Raw genomic sequence first — 23,698 nt, forward strand, 5'->3', positions numbered from 1 at the left:
CAGGTTGGGCACCAGGGTCCTATGTCAATATCATGCAGTGCCAAGACCCCAGCACCAGAAGAAACTGTTTCACCATCATGATGCTTGGATGTGCTTCTAGTTACTGTGCTTTCAAGATTATGTTGCACTCCAAAAGAAACTTGATGTTATAGTAACCATCAGATGAGAAATGTGCATGGTAACTGAAGCAATACAACATTTAGACATGGATACAAGGCTTTATTTGTAATAGAAAAATCAGTGTTCCCCCTGTTCTGGGGACTTTACAGTGATAAAAAATTACCAATAACATAATTGCTACACTAAGCCAGCCTCACTTACAGAGCAGGTTTTGTGTATTGCAGACATACAAGGTTCAGCCTTTGACCTCAGCACACACCATTTATGTTTTTTTTTTTTTTTTCACAGCCTCAGGGTCCGTTCACACTTGTTTGTTTTTCCTGTAGTAAAAAAATAGGTTTACTGCATTAAAAAGCAGTTTAGGTAGAATACCCATTGAGTACCATGTGGTTGGTTTGCAGCTATGCGCTCCTACTTAGGATATTTAAAAAATATGCCATGTAGCATTTTTGTTCACGAACATTAAAGAGACACTGTCACTTTGCCCAATTGGGACAAGGTGACAGTGTCCGAGAGAAGGGGACCTCTTTATTGACCCAGTGATACTTACCTCTGCAGAGATCCCCTGCTGCTGCTTCTGTTGCAGAAGCCACCTAAATACCTACCGTCGGAGGTGTTGGGTGACATTGCCCCATCCATAATGTGGCAGTATTCAGGCCTAGATTTACGGTTAGACCAGAGTACTGTAATGCCCTGTACACACGATCAGTCCATCCCATGAGAATGGTCTGATGGACCATTTATCGGTTAACCGATGAAGCTGTCTGATGGCCAGTCGTGCCTACACACCATCGGTTAAAAAAACGATCGTGTCAGAACGCGGTGACGTAAAACACGACGTGCTGAAAAAAAAGAAATTCAATGCTTCCAAGCATGCGTTGCCTTGATTCTGAGCATGCATGGATTTTTAACCGATGGTTGTGCCTACTAACGATCGTTTTTTTTTTTATCGGTTAGGAATCCATCGGTTAAATTTAAAACTAGATTGCTTTTTTTTAACCTATACATAAAAAACCGATGGGGCCCACACACGATCGGTTTGGTCCGATTAAAATGGTCTATCAGACCGATCTCATCGGTTTGACCGATCGTGTGTACGCGGCATTACATGGAAGGTCATATAGGACAGCATAACATTAATCATCCAATAAGCATTCATGGAAAATTACTGTTCAATGCATAAAAACATGTGTCATGCATTTTTGTGCGTTTTTTTTTCTTTTTTCGAAAACATCTTCACCATGGAAAATTTCAATACCAACATCCAATGTTCCTCCCTTACTTTGAATAATGCACCAACAAAAAAACACATGTTTAAAAAGGCACAAAACGCACATAAATGCATGTGTAAAATGTACAAAGACGTGCATAAATTGATGCAGCGTCAAAAAAATGCATACATTACTGCAAATTGTAAGTGTGAAAGGGCTCTTACTCTGAAGAGGTCAGCTGTGCATGGAGCAGACTCCTAATGGTCAAATGGGCACTTAACAAAACCAAACCAAAGTCAACAGCCTGTGCGTCCATATTAATCACAACTGAATATGACCAACACAATAGTGCTCAATATAGTAGTGCCCTTTATAGCTTTGTGTATATTCTCAATAGGTTATAGCTGGCACAGATGTTCGGCCTTCCTTTACGTGGTTATACAAAGGCTAAAAACAAACAACCATTCATTGTTCGTGTGGCTCAAGAAAGAAACTCCATAAATTATACAACTCATTTTTTAACCTTTTTATAAAAAAAACAAAAACAAAAACAATGTGAACAATGCCATCCACGCGTGAGTGTTACTTTTCAGCAAATTCTCTATGGCCCATGAAAAGTAGTTCATGTTAAGACTTAATAATAAGAAACATTTCCACATGCTCCAAGACTGTATTGTGTATTACATACATAGTATCAGGGTTTCAAGGCTGTCTGCTCAAATCGTGTATCTATATAGCTGAAATAACTGCTGAGGTTCTAATTACTGAATATGTGGTTTCTGCGTCCTTATTCCATAACCGGCACTCAGAAATTAGAATCCTAAAAGCTGATTTCTAGACGGATCCAAACCATGTATGGACAGGCTGAATGTACCTCAGTTGATCTATCAATCAACTTGGGTACAACCAGCCTATCGGATTCTACATGCGATTTATGCTAGCTGCTGTTATAGCCACTAGCAATAATCACTGTGTTCTCCCGATGGGGATGGCTTCCCCTGCCCCCCTGTCGGGAGAACACAATGGCTCCTCAGGAGGGATTTCCCCATCAACACTGACTGTGTTGATGGGGGGAAATCAAGTGTTTTTCTTTCCTGCAACCTGTGGTTCCACCTATGACCGGCCTTACTGTACACTTTATTTACAGTGCATCCAGAAAGTATTCACAACGCTTCACTTTTCTCACATTTTGTTGTTACATCCTTGATCCAAAATGGATTAAATTCATAATTTTCCTCAAAATTCTACAGACAATACCCCATAAAGACAACTTGTAAGAAGTTTGTTTGAAATCTTTGCAAATTGATTAAAAAAAAAAAATACCCTTTACATAAGCATTCACAGCCTTTGCTCTAAACTTTGTTGAAGCACCTTTGGCACCACTTACAGCCTCAAGTCTTTTTGAGTATGATGCTACAAGCTTGGCACACCTATTTTTTTTTCTATTTTTTGGGCAATTTCTCTCATTCTTCTTTGCAGGACCTCTCAAGCTCCATCAGGTTGGATGGGGAACGTTGGTGCACAGCCATTTTCGGGATCTCTCCAGAGATGTTCAATCAGTTTCAAGTCTGGGCTCTGGCTGGGCCACTCGAGGACATTCATAGAGTTGTCCCATACCCACTCCTTTGTTATCTTGGCTGTGTGCTTAGGGTAGTTGTCCTGTTGAAAGATGAACCTTCACCCCAGTCTGAGGTCCAGTGAACTGTGGAACAGGTTTTCATCAAGGATGTCTCTGTACATTGCGGCATTCATCTTTCCCTGGATCCTGACCAGTTTCCCAGTTCCTGCTGCTGAAAAACCCCCCCACAGCATGATGCTGCCACCACCATGCTTCACTGTAGGGATGGTATTGGCCAGGTTTCCCCCAGACATGACGCTTGCCATTTAGGCCAAAGAGTTCAATCTTTTTTTCCTCAGACCAGATCATTTTGTTTCTCATGGTCAGAGTCCTTCAGGTGCCTTTTGGCAAACTCCAGGCAATCTTGTCTCTGAGGTCTACAGACAATTCTTTGGACTTCGTGGCTTGGTATGTGCTCCGACATGCACCAGTAACTGTGGGATCTTTATAGAGACAGGCGTGTGCCTTTCCAAATCATGTCCCATCAACTGAATTTACCACAGATGGACTCCAATCGATTTGTTAAAACCTCGAAGGCGGGTTCACACCTATGCAAATTGAATGCACGTTTCACCGCATTCAATTCGCATAGCGGGAGAATGTGACTGGCTCACTATGGAGCCGGTTCACATATCTCCGCAGTGGGTGCAGTGTGCCGGAAAAACGCATGCCTTTTTTGGTGCGTTTCAGGTTCGATTTCAGCTCAAAATTCAGGCTGAAATCGGACCTGAACCAGCACTCACCGGACCCCTGCTGTGTGCCGCATGCGGCGACAGTGTGAACCCGGCCTAAAGGCTGTGGATACTTCTGTACATGTGATTTTTTTCATTTTTAATAAATTTAAAAATATTTTGAAAAAATTTTTTTTTCATGTTGTCATTATGGGGTATTGTTTGTATAATTTTGAAGAAAATAATGAATTTAATCTATTTTGGAATAAGGCTGTAACATAACAAAATGTAGAAAAAGTGAAGTGCTTTTACAAACTGTGTCAGGATGCATTAAGAAAATTTAAGCTGCTTTATTAGGAAACACTAAAGAAATACTGGTGGTCGAGAAATGAATTCCATGTTCTTTTCTCTCTTTATAGTCGAGCTCCTGTATGAATATGCTGTATCTTTCCAATTGCAATTTTACACAGCCTGTTGCAATGACTGACACATGAATACAAGTGTCTTCATTAATGTGAGTGTCACTGTACAACACCTTTGCAGCAGCCTCTAGCTCAGGGGTAGGCAACCTGGGGCCCCCTCCAGTTGTTGCAGAACTACAAGTTTAATGCCTCTGGGAGTAATTGTAACTGCCAGCCTTGCAATGCCTCATGGGAAATGTAGTTTCACAACAGCTGGAGGGCCCCAGGTTGCCTACCCCAGTTCTAGCTGATGTAAAGAAGTCAGAACCCCAAACACAAATGAAATGTGACCTAATCATGCAAAGCCTTGCCCTGTGCCCGCTAAGCCTCAACCTCAATAGAATGTGGTGTGGCTGTTGCAAAATGCTGCAATACCAATTCAAAAATGCAGGAGAAATTATGAACAGTTCATGCATGACCCAAATATATCATACCTAATCATCAATGCCTGCAAAGTGAATTAATGATCACGTAAGACAGAACAGACAAATGCCAACCCTAATGAAATCGCCACTTTTTCACTGGTATGGGGAGCATTCTCATGTTACTGAGCATATAAAATCATACAGCGATATGGAAGCACTCATTTAAACCATTGGAGAATCTAAAGACACCTGATCTTATGTTATCTCTTTATATAACATAAAACATCTTTTTTAGTGACAGGCAGTTAGTATAATAACACATCAATACTATTAAAAAATATTCTTTCCTATAATAGCAACTTTTAGTGCAGCTAGGTTTCTTCATTCTATTGCTGTAAGGATGCACACATAATATACATACAAATAATATACCTGGATGGAAAAGATGTCACTTTGTAATGAAAACGTACAAGTATTAAGAGCCGATTCAGTTCTAATAAAAACAAAGTAGGGTCTAATTATATGCAAATCCCCCTACCCAGAACAGGACACTAGGTCAAAGGGGTTCCCTCTAATGAAATGAAGGAAGTAGGATACAAAGGAAAGTGCATATCTAAACAACATAATAATCTACTACCATCCCTCTCATCCCCTAATAAATAAATTAAATATAGCGTGCATAGTTACTCCCTGCTTTAGTGCAACCAGTTCCACTTTTGCCCACTTCAGTAAAGACCACCTTAACTCGCTGCCACGAAGTATATATCAAAGCAAGGCAGCTGGTGGTCACTCTATTTCATAGCATCTCTTACTATTTCAATGTGCATCTGGTCCCTTTAGACACTTTATATTATGCCCTACCCACCCCTGTGCCCCAAATCTCCATGCAACCCATGGTTACTCCATACAATAAACATAATACAAGTTTTATAGTAATAAATAGGGGGTAGGAAGTGGGCTGATTGACTGGCAGTGCTTTCAAGTCCATCTAATGCCCAAAAGGATTCTGGGACAGGCCGCTGTGCAGAGGCGAGGCACAGCCACTAGATGAATTGGATGGTTCCCAGGCTGCAGACAGCTTCAGAACTGTGATGCGGTGCTGGGGTCACACTGCAGTAACCGCACAATAGATGGGTCACTTTTGGCACCTTTAATGAACTCCTCCAGCGATAATTTACCTAGAACGATAAGCAACACAGATAAAAAGTGAGCAGAAGTGGCATTTTAAACCAAACTTGAGGGCAGACCACAGAAAATCTACAACGTGGCAATCATAAATACAAAACATAGCTCATTAAGTCATGGAGAAAAGAATAAATTACTCAAACATGTTCCCATCTTACCATCATTATTTGTGTCCATCTGTCGGAAGATTTTCTCTGTGCGTTTCTCTGGCGTGGACTCGTCCTCTGGCATCTTCATTACAGAGGAAACCATTTTATAAATTGCCTGAAAAAATGCACGGGAACTCAAAAATCAGACATCAGAAAGAATACATCTCTGCATGCAGCAAAGGATATGTACACATTAACTGAAATACTTTGTTACCCATCATGGTTAGATGTTTGATTTAGGCTGGGTTCACATATATGCGATGCCAGGCATCACATGCGATTGGCATCGCATTGCACATCACATCTGATGTCTGTGCGATGCAAATTCAGCCATACAGTTTGTATGGCTGTAATCGCATCGCATTAGCACCAAAATGGTGCAGGACCCATTTTTGGTCCGCACTGGATTCGGATCGCATAGGTGTTCAGACCCATGCGATTTGATTCCACACTGCGATCTGCGAAACAAATTGGGAGTGTCATCAACTTTATATTGGCACCCGCAGCGGTTCCCAGATGTCAGTGTGAACTGTCTGCAAGTTAGATACGATGTGGGAACCCGCACAGGAATCACTGCAGTTCCCGCATTGCACCAGTGTGAACCGAGCCTTAAAGCGTTTGTTTACCCCCAAAAAAATGGATCCTGCTCCTTTAAAGCATGTTATCTGACACAGTGCTTGTCCTGTGTCATTTTGCCCCCTGTAACACCTAAAAAACCTGGCTGATCCTGCCAGTTTCTACACTCCCCTCTGTAAACTGACCACGGTGTATCATGGCTGCTGAGCCTGACACCGTGGTCAGTTTACGTGCCTTTTTCATCAGCAGCCTGCTCTCTGTCCTGTGTCCTCCTCCCCTCTCTGTCTGTATGTGAGCCGCCCCTTCCCCCTCCTGCTACTCTCATAACACTAACCTGTAAACACCATCAGCACTGCCTCCTTCTGCAGTGTTCCTCTTTGTGAAAGATTTATAAATATAAATGCTGTAAATACCTCATTTAAGAGCAGAGATTGCGATCACATGATCAGCCAGCTCTCTCCTTCTTCCCTCCAGGCTGACTTTAGCAGAGGAATCTCAGCCCCGCCCGCTGCATCTCTCAGAGCAGGAAAGGAGAAAGCGGTCTGGTCATGTGATCACAATCTCGGCAATGAAATTAGGTATTTGCAGCATTTATTTTTATAAATCACACACAGAGGGGGTTACTACAATAGGAGGCAGTGCTGATGGTGTATACAAGTTAGAGTGGCTTAACAACCACTTTAAAGCTCAACTCCATGCATACAGCGAAATAGACAAATGAAATACTGTACATATATAGGTACTGGTTTGCATGCAAGGATAACAGGTGTATAGGCGCTGCAACCTTCCCACATAAAAGCTCCACCTGGTGCTTAGTCCTTGAGGCTGCTGACACCTCCAACATACCAGAATAAAGGAAAGAGATGGTCGCCACTCAGGATGCATCCAAAATAGGATTTCTTTATTAAATGCATGTACAAAGCTGTAAAACTAATGTCCGCAACGCGTAGGCGGTTTTACAGCTTTGTACATTCATTTAAGAAGTTGAAAAAGAAATGAGTGCCGACCATCCCTTTCCTTTAAACCGGTTTACGTGGATTCGTATTTCAATTCATATAGTTTCATATTTACACAGCTCTGCCACACAGCACAACCAGGCGGATGGCATCCCTTTGTCTGTTATAGTTATAGACCATATAGGGGATACAATGGTGTCTTTTCTCTACCCCAGCCTGTTGATTGGATGGTGAAACAGCAGTAGGAGATTAATTAAGTCATCTCTCTGATCTCTCCCCCTACCAGCATACTCCTTGTCAGCACATGTGCATGTAGTACATCTGATTGGCTCCCAATCATGTGAGTGAGTGAGTGAATTACTTATATAGCGCTACAAATGCAAACTGAATTGCCTCAAGGCGCTTGGCATCCATTTTCCTTCAGTTTGACCCTCAGAATAGATGGGTCTTTCGTTTTTTTCTGAAGGCCATGTGATCATGTCCCACCCTCTTCCAGTATCTTTGTTGTATAAGGGATTGCAAGAGGCTGATACTAAATCAACTTAAGGTACTTACACTGAAAGTGTTACTAAACCCAGGAGCCTGCATTCATCTGGTCTCCCACAGTGCACAGAATATGGAAATGCAATAGTAAATATAAACTGCTAAATACCTTTTCTCATCAGAAGTATATAGCAGTCTTGTGACTTCTATTAGTGTCTGGTTAAAGCTTGTAGGAGGAGTTTTTATTCTCCTCTCACTGTCCTATGAGGCTGCATGACCCCTGACCCTCTGTCTGGACAGTGCGTATTGGCCCTGTGCTGATCATTCGCACCCTCCCAAAAAAAAAAAAAGAACCTCACTAACATTACACACCATATTGATTTAATAATTAAAGCAGAACTTCAGGCACAGGTTTTTTAGTTCTACAAATGTTACCCCTGCTGAAGTATATGCCCTGCCAGATCACTGCTCTGCTACTTTTCTATATACAGAATATTACTGCTGCCAATATATTTCTGGTCCACTGCAGATGTGAGAGCTGCAGCTCTCATACACAGAAGCGTTCGTGTCATTTATCCACCCCATCTCCTCTTTGCCATTCACAGAACACCATGTAATAAGTGAATAGTTCACAGAATACAGAACATTCTGTGAATGGGAAAGGGGGTGGAAAAATGACACGGACGCTTCTGTCTCGATGTTTCACAAAATGAAATTGTTCTGCCTAACTAAAAAGAACATATTACTTAAGCAGTTGCACCATTTTCATGGTATATTTATAGAGATAGAGGTCTGTATTCTTCCTAACTTATCTGGAATACATGGAGATCAGCTATAGCAAGGTAATTATTTAAAAAGGCCTGGAACAGCTTCTGCTGCAATGACATTCTTGTCAGAATGCGAACATATGCTATAAAAAAAAAATCATCACTTAGCTACTTTTTTTTTTAAGATGTGGGCGAAGAAGGTACCGGAAATAAAACACTGAAAAGAAAACCTAAGTTCTGATCACAAGTAAGGAGGAGTTTAGCAACTGCAAGAAAAAGCATGCCCAATATCTCTAAAAATATAAATATCTCTGATATGTTGATGTCTTAAAGTGTTCTTAAACCCACAACAGTAAAATCTGCGTGTATATGCAGTAAAGCATGCTCACTGTGGAACCTAAGGGGTTAACCCTCTACACTGTAAAAAAAACGCTGGTTGATCTTGTCTTCTCTGATCCTATTCTTCTTCCACAGTCCCCAAACCATCTACTGAGCCTTGTGGGCATGCTCAGTTTGGTGTGCATTGCTATGGAGTTTTTTTTGTTTTGTTCTTTGGGAGTGCATGTGATCAGCACAGGGCCAATCAGCCCTGTCCAGACAGAGGGTCAGGGGTCATGCAGCCTCATAGAGCAATCAGGGGAGAATGAAAACTCATCCTACAAGCTTTAACCAGACACTGAAAGAAGGCACAAGACTGCTATAAACTGCTGATGAGAAAAAACTATCAGTTTATATTTACTAAAATAATTACATTTTCATGTTCTGTGTAATGTGGGAGACCAGATATAGTGAATGCCGGGTCCTGGGCTTAGTAACACTTTAAGGCTTAGTTCACACGGGTGTACTACAGTGGGATGCAGCGGCTGCACGGATACAGGTGCATGGTTGTGAACGCACAATGACTGCGTTCGGGGCCGTGTACCGGCACAGCTGTAAATCCGATTGCAGCAGCTGTGCTGTTCAGCCTTTGCATCCCAATTGACAGGAATGGGATTTCCTTCACAAGGATGCATTGAACACCTGAGCAACCCTATGTGGGCAAACATGGGGCCTCACATGGGTGTACGCTGTACAGGCAGACAAATTCAGCTACTTCAAAAAGGTAAGTCTTAAAATTCACCTTTTTTTAATCCAGCTCCTCAAAGTACCAATAAACCAATAATGTACCTTAGTTGCAGAAAGATACAAGCTTTCTTTGATTTTCAGTACATGGCCTTACCTTAGCCCTTGCTGTGTGCCATAGGAAGTTTCAGAGACTTTCTGGTATGTAGATTTGGGATGTGAGAGCCAATAAGACACAGTAAGCAGATAGCAGCTGTTAGCAGCTGACCTCATTGGCACATGCCCTGCACCCATTAACTAGGTTTGCACAGCATCCCTGGCATCCCTCCCGCGTGCATTTGCCTGGCTTGTCAGCATCCCCGATGGCCTGGGCCACATGCTATACTCTCTGGGGCTGCATTGTACAATTTCCTTTAGATCAGTGGTCACCAAACTGCGGCCCTTTGCTTGCTTTTATCTGGCTTTGGAGGTACAAGTCTTGCCACAGACACCAACAATGGGGCATAATTCCTTCCACTTACACCAACAATGGGGCATAATTCCTTCCACTTACACCAACAATGGGGCATAATTCCTTCCACTTACACCAACAATGGGGCATGATTCCTTCCACTTACACCAACAATGGGGCATAACTCCACTGACACCAACCATTTCCCCTAATACCAAAGATCAGGCATCATTTACTCCCACTGGGCACAGTTTGGCCCCCTAAAGTTTGAAGGACAGTATACTGGCCCTTTCTTTAGAAAGTTTGGAGACCCATGTGTTAGATCAACTATGTAGGGCAAGGACCTGATTTTATACAGAGTGAATGAAGAGAGAGAGAGTAGGTTCCCTTATTGCATAGTTCTAGTAAATCTAAAGGAAATTGTACAATTAGCTTGTGAATTGTATGGCCATCTTTATACAAGTACATAGGAGGGAGTGAATGAAGTCACTCAATTTGCAATTTTTTTGGCACATTTTTCCCATGACACGCATAGGGCAGCCAATTGATTTTAGTGGTCTGCCCTACATGTGGCAAAGTAGCTCATGGGGCATTTTGTTGTGTTGTGGGTTGCACGTTTTTTTTTTGCTCATTTTTTTCACATGGCAATTTTTGCTTGCTTTTGTGTTGAATGTGCCATTAACAATTAATGGCACCATAAGCGCAACTAGTTAATTTTAGGTGTATAAATGTGACCATACAACTTTTGTACGATCTCCATTACATTTACCCAAACTATATAATAGAAGGACACACCATCTATGCAATCACTTTGTGTACAATCAGGCAGGCCCTTGCACTACATAGTTGATGGTAGATCTAAAAAAAGATTGTACAATCAGATTGTATATTGTATGGTGAGCTTTACAGAACCCAGGACATACTTCTCCTGCTTTCAATATTACAGCTCTATCCACATAGGCAGTTATCTGATTGCTCAGCTTCTGCACACTCTGCCAAATGAACGATTACTGCATGTGCATTTAATGAGAACGATATTCACTGATTGTATAGGAAAAACATGCACCTGATCAGAAGTGGAAAATGCAGGGTGTGTGCTAATTAGGTCAACTGGTAAACTCCTTTCTGTGTCACATCCCAAGGTCTGTCCAGGAAGTCATGGAGAAGTTTTTTTTATACAGCTGGACACTGAGGTATAAGATGTGTAAGATAAATAGAAAGCTTTTCTTTATTTCCGCAAAAGAAGTACATTAATGCTGGGTTCATACATGTCCGCTGCAAATTTTATGGCCGTTTTCACGGCGAATAAAAAAGCATTTGTTCAGGTGTATTTTTGATGTGGTTCTGATGCAAATTTGCAAGGCTTAGGAACGGATTTTGTCAATACTGCGATTTTAGTGCTGGCCAATGCATAGTAGATAAAGGGTGTCAACTCATGTAGTAGGAGAGCAATCCATGCTGAAATCCTGAACTGAATCCTGAACACGTGTGATTCAGGAGTGTTCCCAGAAAACTTAAAAGAGAAGTTTTTTTTTAATTTTTTTTAACAATCATACTTGCCTAGGTGGATGCAGCATCTGTCAACCGGCGCCTCTAACACTGAGAACCGAGCAATATAACACCGCTGATTGCTTGGTTCTCAGGGCTCCCTGAGCAGAGACCTGATGACTGTCGGTCACTGCTGTCTGATTTGCCCCCTCCTCACTGGAGTGCTGGGCCGTGGAGGGGACAGGAGTGGCCGGCTTAGCCTCTCTGCGGCCAGCTGAGAGGCTGAGCCGGGTGCTGGTCCAGGCATATGGGTGGATCCCGACTTCATTGTTGCAATCTTGCCCGAGCCTGGAGTGGCTCATTAACATCAGCAGAAATAGGTCTGCTGAAAACGGGTCACAGGAGTGCAGAACAAACTGCACTCCTGTGACACACAGAAGTACAGCCAAAACGAGCTGAACTTCTCCATTAATGAGCCTTTAATTTGCACCTGAATCACACAGCAGTGTTCAGAAATCGCACGGGACTCTTTTTAAATTCGCACTGCAGATGCACCTCATATATGTGAACAGCTTCAATGAAAATCAATGTTATTTCACATGTCATGCGAATCGGTTGCGGTGCAAAACGCATCCAATTCACATATATGTGAACCAATCCTAATGGTATATTGATACATATCGGAGCAGGGATTTAGAAAAAAAAAAAAAAAAAGAAGGTAAACTTATCCTTTAAGCTGGACATACACAACTTAAATTTTGAGCAGATTCCTGCACAATCAGCCAATGTTCAAGCTGTAGGCACCACCCCACTCGACAAATTTTGAATGAAAAGTCAATGAAGCTGGGAGAAAATTATCAGCCAACTAGTAACTGCTTCTAATATGATGCAGTCATTGCTTTAGTATTCAGGGAGCCGCAGTTACTGTTTAACGTGTATGGCCGACCTTAGTCCTAAAGATAACCCTTCTGCTCGGGCGTTACAGCTTCCTGTTTGATTTCCCTGCTTACTGGACACAGATGATAATAAGGATTCGATGCCCAAAGGGCAGGCTGCAGATGAGGAGCCAACAACCTGCAAAGCTGAATTAGGACATAGTGTTGTCACTTGTGTGGCAGGGGCTTATTAATTACATTGGCACATATAAGGCCCCTTTCACACTTGTGCAACTTGTCCTGTGACTTCAAAGTCGTATGACAAATCATAGCCCATGATTTCTGGGTGACTTTAAAGTAGTCCCTGCACTACTTTGGTCCGACTTTGATGCAATTTGAGGTTCATAGACCTCTAGATTACACAGGCATTACTTAAAGTTGCATCAAAATCATGGCAAAATATTGCGAGCCTTTCATAACGCACAAGTGAAAAATGGGCCTGTTTATGTGTGTTTTCAGCTGTGTATTTCACTTGCCTGGAATTCTGCTTCAAAGCGGAACTGCAAAAAATAAAAAGTTGCAAACAGGCAGGCACTTTTTTGCAGAACAGACATGCAAGGTCTTCGCTGCAGTAAAATAAACTTACCTGCCTGTCTGTTATCTCCACAGAATGTACACAAGCTGCGCATTTGTACAGATCTGTTTACATTTCCAGCACAGTGCCAGTGCGCCAAATGATTGTTGGAGCATACATGAGTATTTCTTGCCTTTTAGTTGCACTTTAAACTTGTAGATTCCATTTCATATACCTGCAAGATTTCTGCTCTATATATACATTTTTAACTCATCAGCATTTCTGCCTGTTGTACTTTTATTAGCTGTTAAAGCGGGGGGTTCACCCCAAAAAAAAAAAATGTTAACATTACATTCAGCCGAATTGTTAGAATGACAATCGGCTGTGTTTTTTTTAATCTCCTTGCCGTACATACCGTTTTATATATGTTCACGCGGCTTCCGGGTATAATCTGCGGGACTGGGCATTCCTAATTGTTTGACATGCTTCCGACCGGCACATACAGCGCGTCACGAGTTGCCGAAAGAAGCCGGACTGCGAATCGGCTCTATACGGCGCCTGCGCACCGACGTTCGGCTTCTTTCGGCAACTCGTGACGCGCTGTATGCGCCGGTCGGAAGCATGTCAATTAGGAACGCCCAGTCCCGCAGATTATACCCGGAAGCCACGGTGAACATATATATATATATATATATATAAAAACGGTATGTACGGCAAGGAGATAAAAAAAAACAGCCGATTACATTCAGCCGAGTTGTTAGAATGACAATGTTAAAAAAAAATTTGGGGTGAACCCCCGCTTTAACATTAATGATACTATTCAGAAACGTTTATGTGTTGCCAAAACTTTTTTTTTTTGGATAGGGTAGGGAAGGGTTAAAACCCCTGACAGATTTTTTTTTCTTTGGTGTACCATTGTGAAAATTACCCTTCATATCCTGTTTTGGAGACACAACATTGAGTGAGGGGAATTTCCCTCTTAAAGCGGAGGTTCACCCAAAAAACAAGTATATAACATTACATTCTGTATACCTCAAACATGTAGAGTATGCTGTTTTTTTTTGGGGGGGGGGGGGGTGTACATACGGTATTATCGCTATTTTTTACCTGGCTTCCGGGTACTAGCTCCCGCAGGAGTAGGCGTTCCTATGCAGTGGCGCAATGTCTTCTGGGACTCCCCCCCCCCCTGGCGGATAAGGCACGTCACGAGTTTCCGAAACTAGCCAAACTGCGAGTCAGCTCTATACGGCGCCATATAGAGCCAACTTACAGTTCGGCTAGTTACGGAAACTCGTGACGCGCCTTATCCGCTGGGGGGAAGTCCCAGAGGACATTGCGCCACTGCATAGGAACACCTACTCCCGCGGGAGCTAGTACCCGGATGCCAGGTGAAAGATAGCGATAATACCGTATGTACACCCCCCAAAAAAAAAAAAAAAACGCAAACGAAATAAAAAATTTCAAATTCGACGCGGGAACGATGGCCATACTTAACATTGCGTACGCCACCAGATAGCAGCTTTAACTATACGGCGAAAAAAGCCGAACGGAAACGACGTAAAAGAATGCGACGGCCGCTCGTATGTTCGTGGATCGCCAGAAATAGCTAATTTGCATACTCAACGCGGATTACGACGGGAACTCCACCCAGCGGACGCCGAAGAATTGCATCTAAGATCCGAAGGCGTACGAAGACGTACGCCTGTCGGATCTAACCCAGATGCCGTCGTATCTTGTTTTGAGGATTCAAAACAAAGATACGACGCGGGGATTTTTGAAAGTACGCCGGCGTATCACTAGATACGCCGGCGTACTTTCTTTGTGGATCTGCCCCACAGTCTAACTCTTCCCTAATCTATCAAATAATAAAAAAAGAATTTGCCTAGAGATACAGTCAGGAAAAAGTCGCAGGATGCAAGAGCAATGTATTTGATTGTTGTATTTATAGCCCCTGTTTCCACTTATGCAAATTCTATGCAGATCAAATGCGATCCGAAACGCATATAATGTAAAAAAGCATTATTCCCAATAAAGGCTGTTCACATATGCGGTGCAAAAAAAAAAGAATCCTGTGCGAGTTTAATGCGGTGCGAATTTCAGCTCCATAGAGACCGGATTAAATTCGTAGTCCAGATTTTTTTTTGTTTCGCAGATGTGACCACTCCCTTCACTAATTCGCATTGAAATCGCACATGGCAAGCAAAAATCACAATGAGAATTCGCACCGTGTACCGCTTTAAATTCACACCGAATTTTCAGCGCATAAGTGTGAACCGGGGCTAAACCAATCAAGTTCCGCACAGTTCTACTATTTGTATAAATGTTTCTAAATTCCCGTTTACCTGTACAATCTCCAGCATTTCATCCCGACTGATGTATCCGTTCCCATCCAGGTCGTACATACTGAACGCCCACTTTAGTTTCTGCTCTAACTTCCCCCTGGAGGTGACGCTCAGAGCAATGATAAACTCCCGGAAATCTATGGTCCCATCACCGTTGGTGTCAAATGTACGGAAAACATGCTCAGCAAACTTAGAGGCATCTCCATATGGGAAAAAATTGGCGTAGATCTTTTTAAACTCTTCGACATTGAGAATGCCAGATGGACAGTCTTTTAGAAAACCTTTGTACCACTCCTGTAACTCATGATCTGAGAACTCTGTATTTTCACGCAGGTCTTGTAGCATCTCTGGGCGCAGCTTGCTGTTTTGCTTACCCATCTCCTGCACAGGGCCAAAAGGAGAAATGGTTATAGAAATCTCAGAAAGGTATAACAACCGATTAAATGTGAACTAGGGTTCCTATATAAATGATCAGTGAATTGTTTACCTGCAGTTTCCCGAAATACTAGTCTACAGTGCTCAAAAGTTTGCATACCCTTGGAGAATAGGTAATCTACGTTACGTATCACTTTTAAAGAAAACATGAGTGAGCAGGCAAAATGCATGCCTTTTATTTCTTATAGGGTTTAATATTCTGTTACTGTAGGTCATGGGTGCTCAACCTGCACTGCCTTAAAAAACTAACACGTGAATAGTAGTGGAAACCCCCTTATGTGAATGTGAATCACCAGAATGCTGAATCCAACTTATGCTGCTGAAACCTTAATAACTGGTATATAATTCAAAAGGAGATAACTAAGTGTACTGCAAATGTGATATATACCACATAAACAAATATACTCTATACACAAAAAATAAATAAAAAATCATATGTATGTATATATGTGTGTATGTATATATGTATATATATATATATATATATATATATATATATATATATATATATATATATATATATATATATATATATATATATATATATATTATATTTGCTGTACACCTATTTTCTTTGAGATATACGGTTTTAGCAGCATAAGTTGCATACAGTATTATGGTGATTCACATTCACATAAGGGGGTTTGCGCCACTATTCACACTAGTTGTTTTAACCAATCATTTCTTTTTTTTTTTTAATACTCCATGGTCTGTGTAACGGTGTTAAGTCAAAGGGGGGGGGGGAGGCTGGATGTGGGGGGCCTCATCTGCCTACTTTGATCTAACAAAAAAAAAAAAAAAAAAGACAGGTCAGGTATGATCAGTGAAAACAGGATACAATGGAGCTTAATTTTGAGTGTCACGGCAAAGGCTGTGAATACTTATGTACATGTGATTTTTTTTTTTTTTTTTTTTAATTTTAATAAATTTGCAAAGATTTCAAAACAAACTTCTTTCACATTGTCAGTATGGGATATTGTTTGTAGAACTTTGAGAAAAATAAATAAACTTAATCCATTTTGGAATAAGGCTGTAACGTAACAAAATGTGGAAAAAATGAAGCGCTGTAAATACTTTCCAGATGCACTGTATGCTGTATTAAAGAGGATGTATAGTGGTTTTGAATATTTGTACATATTTTCTTTTTTTATTTGTTGTGGTCAGAGATTTAAAAAAAAAAATAGCACTTGTCTTTTTTTTTTTGATGTGTAAATAGAAAATATTTCATATAAACATTCTAAAGTCCTCTATCCACCCAGCAGGTGGCGCTCTCAGTCCCGCGCATTGTTCCCCTCCCTGGTACATGTTGAGAAAAGCCTGCTGTGAATAGATCAAGATGAAATTTACACAAAGGGCTGGATGACTCAGAACAATCGTTCATCCCTTAATAGACAGCTCAGTCCAAGGTTTCAATGACAGACAGCTGTGGACAGAAGGGAAAGGCTGCTCAAATGAATTGCACTCAAAAGGAATGGGAGATAATAGAGGACAGCCTACAGGGTGTAACTGCACTGAGCTACTCTGGCAGGCAGCAGATTATATGCAGTATCCTGAGTTTGCCTCTTCCGCCTTTTCCTTTCACAACACATACATAAAAGCCAGGAAAGAAACAATTTGTGTTTTTGCCCAGGCTTCTACACAATAGGGTTTAATTCACGTTTGGGATTATATTGGTACCTACTGTCAGATAAAATGAAGCTAGGGCACGGGTTCAAATTCCAGCTAGGACACCATCTCCATAGAGTTTGCATGTTCTTCCTGTGCTTGTATAGGTTTCCTCTGGGTACTCCAGTTTCCTCCCACACTCCAAAGCCATACTGGTAGGTTAACTGGCTCCTGTCTAAAGTAGCCCTTGTATCTGTAAATATGTACTGTATATGAGCTAGAGACTTTAGACTGTGAGCTCCTTGAGGGCAGGGATTAATGTGAATGTGTAAATGGCCTGTCTATATTGTCTGTGCTATATGAACACCTTTTTAACCACTTGCTTACTGGGCACATATACCCCCCTCCTGCCCAGGTGAAATTTCAGCTTCCGGCACTGCGTCGCTTTAACTGACAATCGTGCAGTCGTGCGACGTGGCTCCCAAACAAAATTGACGTCCTTTTTGCCCCACAAGTAGAGCTTTCTTTTGGTGGTATTTGATCAGCTCTGCGTTTTTTATTTTTTGCGCTATAAACAAAAAAAGAGCAATAAACCACTGGTTTGCGCAAAAGTTATAGCGCCTACAAAATAAGGGACAGAATTATTATTATTTTTAATTATTTTTTTTTACTAGTAATGGCAGCGATCTGCGATTTTTATTGGGACTGCGACATTATGGCGGACACATCGGACACTTTTGACACATTTTTGGCACCATTCACATTTATACTGCGATCAGTGCTATAAATATGCACTAAAATTACTGTATAAATGTGATTGGCAGGGAGGGGGTTAACACTAGGGGGTGAGGAAGGGGGTAAATGTGTACCCTGCATAGTGTTTCTAACTGTAGGGGAAGGGGACTGACTGGGGGAGGTGACCGATCGGTGTCCCTATGTACAAGGGACACAGAATCGGTCTCCTCTCTCCCTGACAGGATGTGGATCTGTTTGTTTACCCTCGTCCTTGTCTGTGTAACCGCCGATCGCGGTTGCCTGGCGGACATCGCGGCCGCCAGGCACGCGCATCGGCATCTCAGTGATGCGGCGGGCACGCGCCGCCGTCCATTGCCTTCCGGCAATTGCCATCCACACTGCGGCCGTATATAGTCGTATGGCCGGCAGGAAGTGGTTAAAATAAATAAGTTGGCCTATCGAAAACCATTTTACATTGACCCTAGATAAAACATCTTCAGATGTAATTTGTTTCTGAACCTTTTCACTATAGAGATGCAGATGCACCATTCTGTATGAGCCAACTTGTGTTTCATTCAATATTGCTGTAAATGTTTTTAAATTGATTTTCTTTTCGTATAAGTATAACAGTTTCAGTCATTACTTTTCCTTCCCTTTTTTTTTTTTTCTGATCCCCACTATTTTTATATTTTTTGTTTTTTAGCCTTTATTTTTATATTTTGGTTTTATTCCGATTTCTTTTTTTCTCAATAACAGTTTTATTTAGAGTTTTTTTTTTTTTTTACAGATATGCATGTAATACATTACACATGTACAGCGAGCAATAAGGTTGCAACATTTGCATTGTTTTATATCTTATTTTATTATACTTTATCGTACTCTAAATTACTCGGTTAGAATGGGTTTTTGACAAGGAATCTAGAATTGTTAAAATGTTAAAGTGTAAAATGGTCCAACTGTTCATCCATGCTTAACAATTACTATTACGCGAAGAGTACAAATGAATATTATCAGATGAACTGCACATACTGTATTTACCATTCTTCCTATAGAAGCGTTATTTGACACATTCTGTATGATATCATTTGTACAAATTATCCAGAAAACTGGACAGAAACTGAACAGAAAAATTATGGAAAAAAAAAGATATGTGCACCTTATAGATATTACCATACACTGCTGATTTTGTATATTAAATGTGCTGATGTAAATGCAAAAATAATTTATGTCATGAAAATGAAATAAAATGATTTTTTTTAATGGTTTCAAATGCTTAAAGTGATTGAAAAGTCTCTCTTATTTGTTTTCTATAAAAATAACAAACATGTTATACTTACCTCCTTTGTGAAGTTGGTTTTGCACAGAGCAGCCCAGATCCTCCTCTTCTCGGGTCCTTCTTCAGGATAGAAATAATAGATAAAGCTGTCCATACATTAATTGATGGCATGGATGGACAAATCCCATTGCTAGGACATTGGATTTTGATAGCCACACGCTCTGGCTGTCAGAATACCTGAACAGTGCCTCCAACTGATTGGCAGGGCCATCTGCTTTTATATTTTCAGACAGGTTAGCAATGGCAGGTCTGATGTCGCGTACACACGATCATTTTTCGTCATGAAAGAAAACATTGTTTTCCAGCATGTCCAAAAAACAAAGTTTTTCCAACTTCATCATTAAAAACGATGTTGCCTACACACCATCGTTTTTTAAAAAATGATGAACAAAGCGCGGTGACGTACAACACGTACGACGGAACTCTAAAGGGGAAGTTCTATTCGCCTTTGTGCTGCTTTAGCTGATTCAGTGTTAGTAAAAGACGATTCGCGCTTTTTTTGTCTGTTACAGCGTGATGAATGTGCTTACTCCATTATGAACGGTAGTTTTACCAGAACGAGCGCTCCCGTCTCATAACTTGCTTCTGAGCATGCGCGGGTTTAAAACGTCGTTTTAGCCCACACACGATAATTTTTTACAACCCGAAAAACAAACATTTTTAAAACAACGTTAAAAAATGCAGCATGTTCGAATTTTTTTTTTTTTGCCGTTTTTCAGAAGCTGAAAAACGATGTGCAGCCCACACGATCATTTTAAATGACGTTTTTAAAAACAAAGTGTTTTTTTTCAGGACGAAAAATTATCGTTTGTACGCGGCATTATGCTTCTACCCAGACAGGTTCCCTGTAAGCCCCAATCATATATAAAGACCAACAAGACTTTGTGGCACTGCCCTAAACACAGCCTGATACACTTGTTGCCATTTTAAAGTAGATCTGTGCCCAGTCTACTGACTTTTAAGTATTTACATATTTTAACAAATATTAAAAGAGGAAGTAAACTCCTGTGCATAATTTGTATCTATAGGTAAGCCTATAATAAGACTTACCTATAGGTACTGTAAATACCTCCTAAACGTGCAGTTTAGGAGGTATTTACATTACATGCTGCCAATTACATCATTGGCACATGTGCTCTGAAGGAACAGCCACCTGTGCCGTTCCTTCAGATACGTGTGCTGTGAATGACTGCTTCCCGGCACATGTGCGGGAGTGATGTCATTGTGGTTTCGGCCTGTCATAGACCCGGAGTCCGCGGACCCGGAGGGAAGACTGGGTGAGAATGGATGCTGCTCCACATTAGAGATGAGAAGACTGAATGGCTGCCTAGTCACCGTGGGGAGTGAAATAAGGTTAGCCGAGCTGCTTACTTAAATGACTCCAGTGTGTCTGCTGTGAACTTTGAGGATGAACTGCTTCAAAATAACTGCAGCAACAGCGGTTACTAAGGGCTTACTTTAAAGTGCATTAAGGCCCCTTTCACACTGGGGCATTTTTCGAGCGTTATTGGAGTGAAGCCTCATCTGCAATCCCAATGTGCTGGTAAATCACCACTAAGACCCTAACGTTTTAGGGCGTTTTTGCAGTGCCTCAGTGTGAAAGGGTAAGGCATTTTTACAGCGCTTTCAATTCATTTCAATGGAGAGGGGCGTTTTTGGAGCGTTTTTTTTTCAGCGCCCAAAATCTGCTCCAAAGATGCTGCTTGCAGGACTCCGTGTGAAAGGGTCCATTGAGATGCATGGAGAGCGTTTTATGAGTGTTTTAATAGCGCTATTTTTAACGCTAAGACGCTGTAAAAACGCTTCAGTGTGAAAGGGGTCTTAAAGCGTGAAAGTTTTTGCAGTGCTTTTTGGGCGGTACTTTCAACCCCCACTAGTGGCCGAATAAAGCGCTGCTGCCGAGGCATTTTGATTTCAATGGGCAGGGGCGCATTAGGAATGGTGTATACAAGAAGCTGCTCGCAGGACTTTTTTTGACGTCCTGCCAGCAGTATGAAAGCACTATTTTTAGCTCTAAAGCGCCTGAAAAACAGTGTGAAAGGGGTCAAAATGTCTATAGCCTGGCCATATCTATACTTATAAATGGATCAACTAGACAAACTGCCTAAAAAAACTTTCCCGGCTAACACAAGTTTCTGTGCTTGTGTCGTACAAGTTGTGTTCATGGGTCATGTACATTTCAGTGTGAGGAACTCGTCTTTGATGTAAACCAGGAGGTCCTGAAATCATTCAACCCTTTTCCCCTGAGCTCAGGTTGTCGTGGACCTGCCCCCAAGTCTGAGGCCCCGTACACACGACCGAGTTTCTCGGCAGAATTCAGCCAGAAACTCGATCGGAGCTGGATTCTGCCGAGAAACTCGGTCGTGTGTACACTTTTCAGCGAGGAAGCCGACGAGGAACATGTTCTCTATTTCCTCATTGTTCAATGAGAAAAGTCGGCCCGCCGAGATCCTCGGCGGCTTCAACACTGAACTTGACGAGGAACTCGATGTGTTTGGCACGTCGAGTTCCTCGGACGTGTGTACGGGGCCTAAGACTGGACAGTGAAAGGAGAAGCAGCACAGTGATGAGCTAATCTCTCTGTCACTCTGCTTTTGCCTCCTATCACTATGCTTCTTGTTGGCACATGAACTATCTGACTGCTTTCTGCTACACTCCAGCTCTGCTGCACAGGGACTGCATGAGGTTGATTCAAGCTCAAATGCAGGTAACGTAAAACCTTGGTTTGAGAGTAACTTGGTTTGAGAAAGTTTTGAAAGACAAGCAAAAATGTTAAATACATTTTAAGGGATGTCTTGATATAAGAGTAGCGTCATATCACAAATGAGTATAAAAGAGAAGAGCAATGCCGTGTACACACGATCGGATTTCTGATTGAATAAAATCCGATGGATTTTTTCGTCGGAAATCCGATGAAGCTGACTTTCATCAGTCGTGCCTACACACGATCAGGCTAAATTTCAACCGTCCAAAACGCGGTGACGTAAAACACTACGACTAGCCGAAAAAAATGAAGTTCAATGCTTCTGAGCATGTGTCGACTTGATTCTGAGCATGCGTGGATTTGAAATTGAAAACATGTTCTATTTTATTACACCGATGGGGCCCACACATGATCAGCTTGTCCGATGAAAAAAGTCCATCGGATAAACCGATCGTGTGTACAAGGCATAAGTGTAGCAATATGGTTACATTTAATGAAGGTACAACATTTATCAACATATTATTATATTAGAGGCGCCTCTCTTCTCTTTTATACTCTGTAGCGAATACTGGATTTTGCTTCTAATCCCCTTGTGGAGGCTTGTGGATGGACATTTTATGGTTACACAACCTTCACATTGCTGTAATCTTTTTATATGGACTATGAACAGAAGGACCTATGAATAACTGGTGGTGGAACGAATCATCTGAGTTTCCATTATTTCTTATGGGAAATTTGCTTCGATGAGGATCTGAAAAAAAAAATTATTGCTGTACATAAAGATGGCCTAGGCTATAAGAAGATTGCCAAGACCCTGAAACTGAGGCTGGGAGACCTGTGGCAGAAGTGACAGCTTTTTGGTTGAAAATGTATACTTTATTTTGCAAGAAAATATACAAAAAACAAATACGTCAACAGGAAATACTGTCTATCACTCTGTGTGTAACGGGTCTATATAAAATATATATCAGTTTCACTTTTTGAATTGAATTACAGAAATAAATGAACTTTTTGATGATTTTCTAATTTTATATGATGCACCTGTATTATTTTTTTTTATTATTTTTGGGTATGCTGTATACATGGTGGGAACACATAAATATTTAGTAGGGGTTTTCTTGCAGTGACACAAAAAAATTACCTTTACAACCCATTTAAGCTTGATGTCAAATTTTCATTTTGTTTTAATCGTATTTTAGTCTTTTGAATTGTTTTTGTTTTAGTTGATGAAATTAACACCGTCTATAAGTTCACATGAAGAGACTGTTTACTTGTTATGAACTGATTCATATATTTATGGTTGCACAGAACTACCCTTTGACACTTTATTGCACTTTTTATTGACATTTTCACTATTGATGTTTTCACGTGACTAAAGCCTAGTACACACTACCATTTTATTTAATTTTTGTTCGACCCAGCATGCTGAACGAAAAAAAAAAACACTGACAGCTCAGGTCTAACATGGTGTACTAACAATACAATGTTAGTACAGCAACCTCTTCTGCTGAGCTATTGTGTTCTGACAG

At 41.2% G+C, this 23,698-nt stretch overlaps 1 protein-coding gene across 2 annotated transcripts in view; it reads right to left on the reverse strand.

Annotated features, from left to right (window-relative positions):
* Positions 1-4,699: 4,699 nt before the first annotated feature.
* HPCA (hippocalcin) overlaps positions 4,700-23,698 on the reverse strand; it is a 37,766-nt gene continuing 18,767 nt past the window's right edge. For both annotated transcript variants that reach the window (XM_040337019.1, XM_040337018.1), the window contains exons 2-4: positions 15,355-15,735; positions 5,790-5,895; positions 4,700-5,624 (exon numbers count right to left, since the gene is read on the reverse strand). In XM_040337019.1, the coding sequence (XP_040192953.1) occupies positions 5,527-5,624; positions 5,790-5,895; positions 15,355-15,732 (582 nt within the window). In that variant the 5' untranslated portion in view covers positions 15,733-15,735 and the 3' untranslated portion in view covers positions 4,700-5,526. The remainder of the gene's footprint in view (positions 5,625-5,789; positions 5,896-15,354; positions 15,736-23,698) is intronic.

Source organism: Rana temporaria, chromosome 2, assembly GCF_905171775.1.
Source record: "Rana temporaria chromosome 2, aRanTem1.1, whole genome shotgun sequence".
In the NCBI taxonomy this organism is placed as follows: Eukaryota; Metazoa; Chordata; class Amphibia; order Anura; family Ranidae; genus Rana; species Rana temporaria.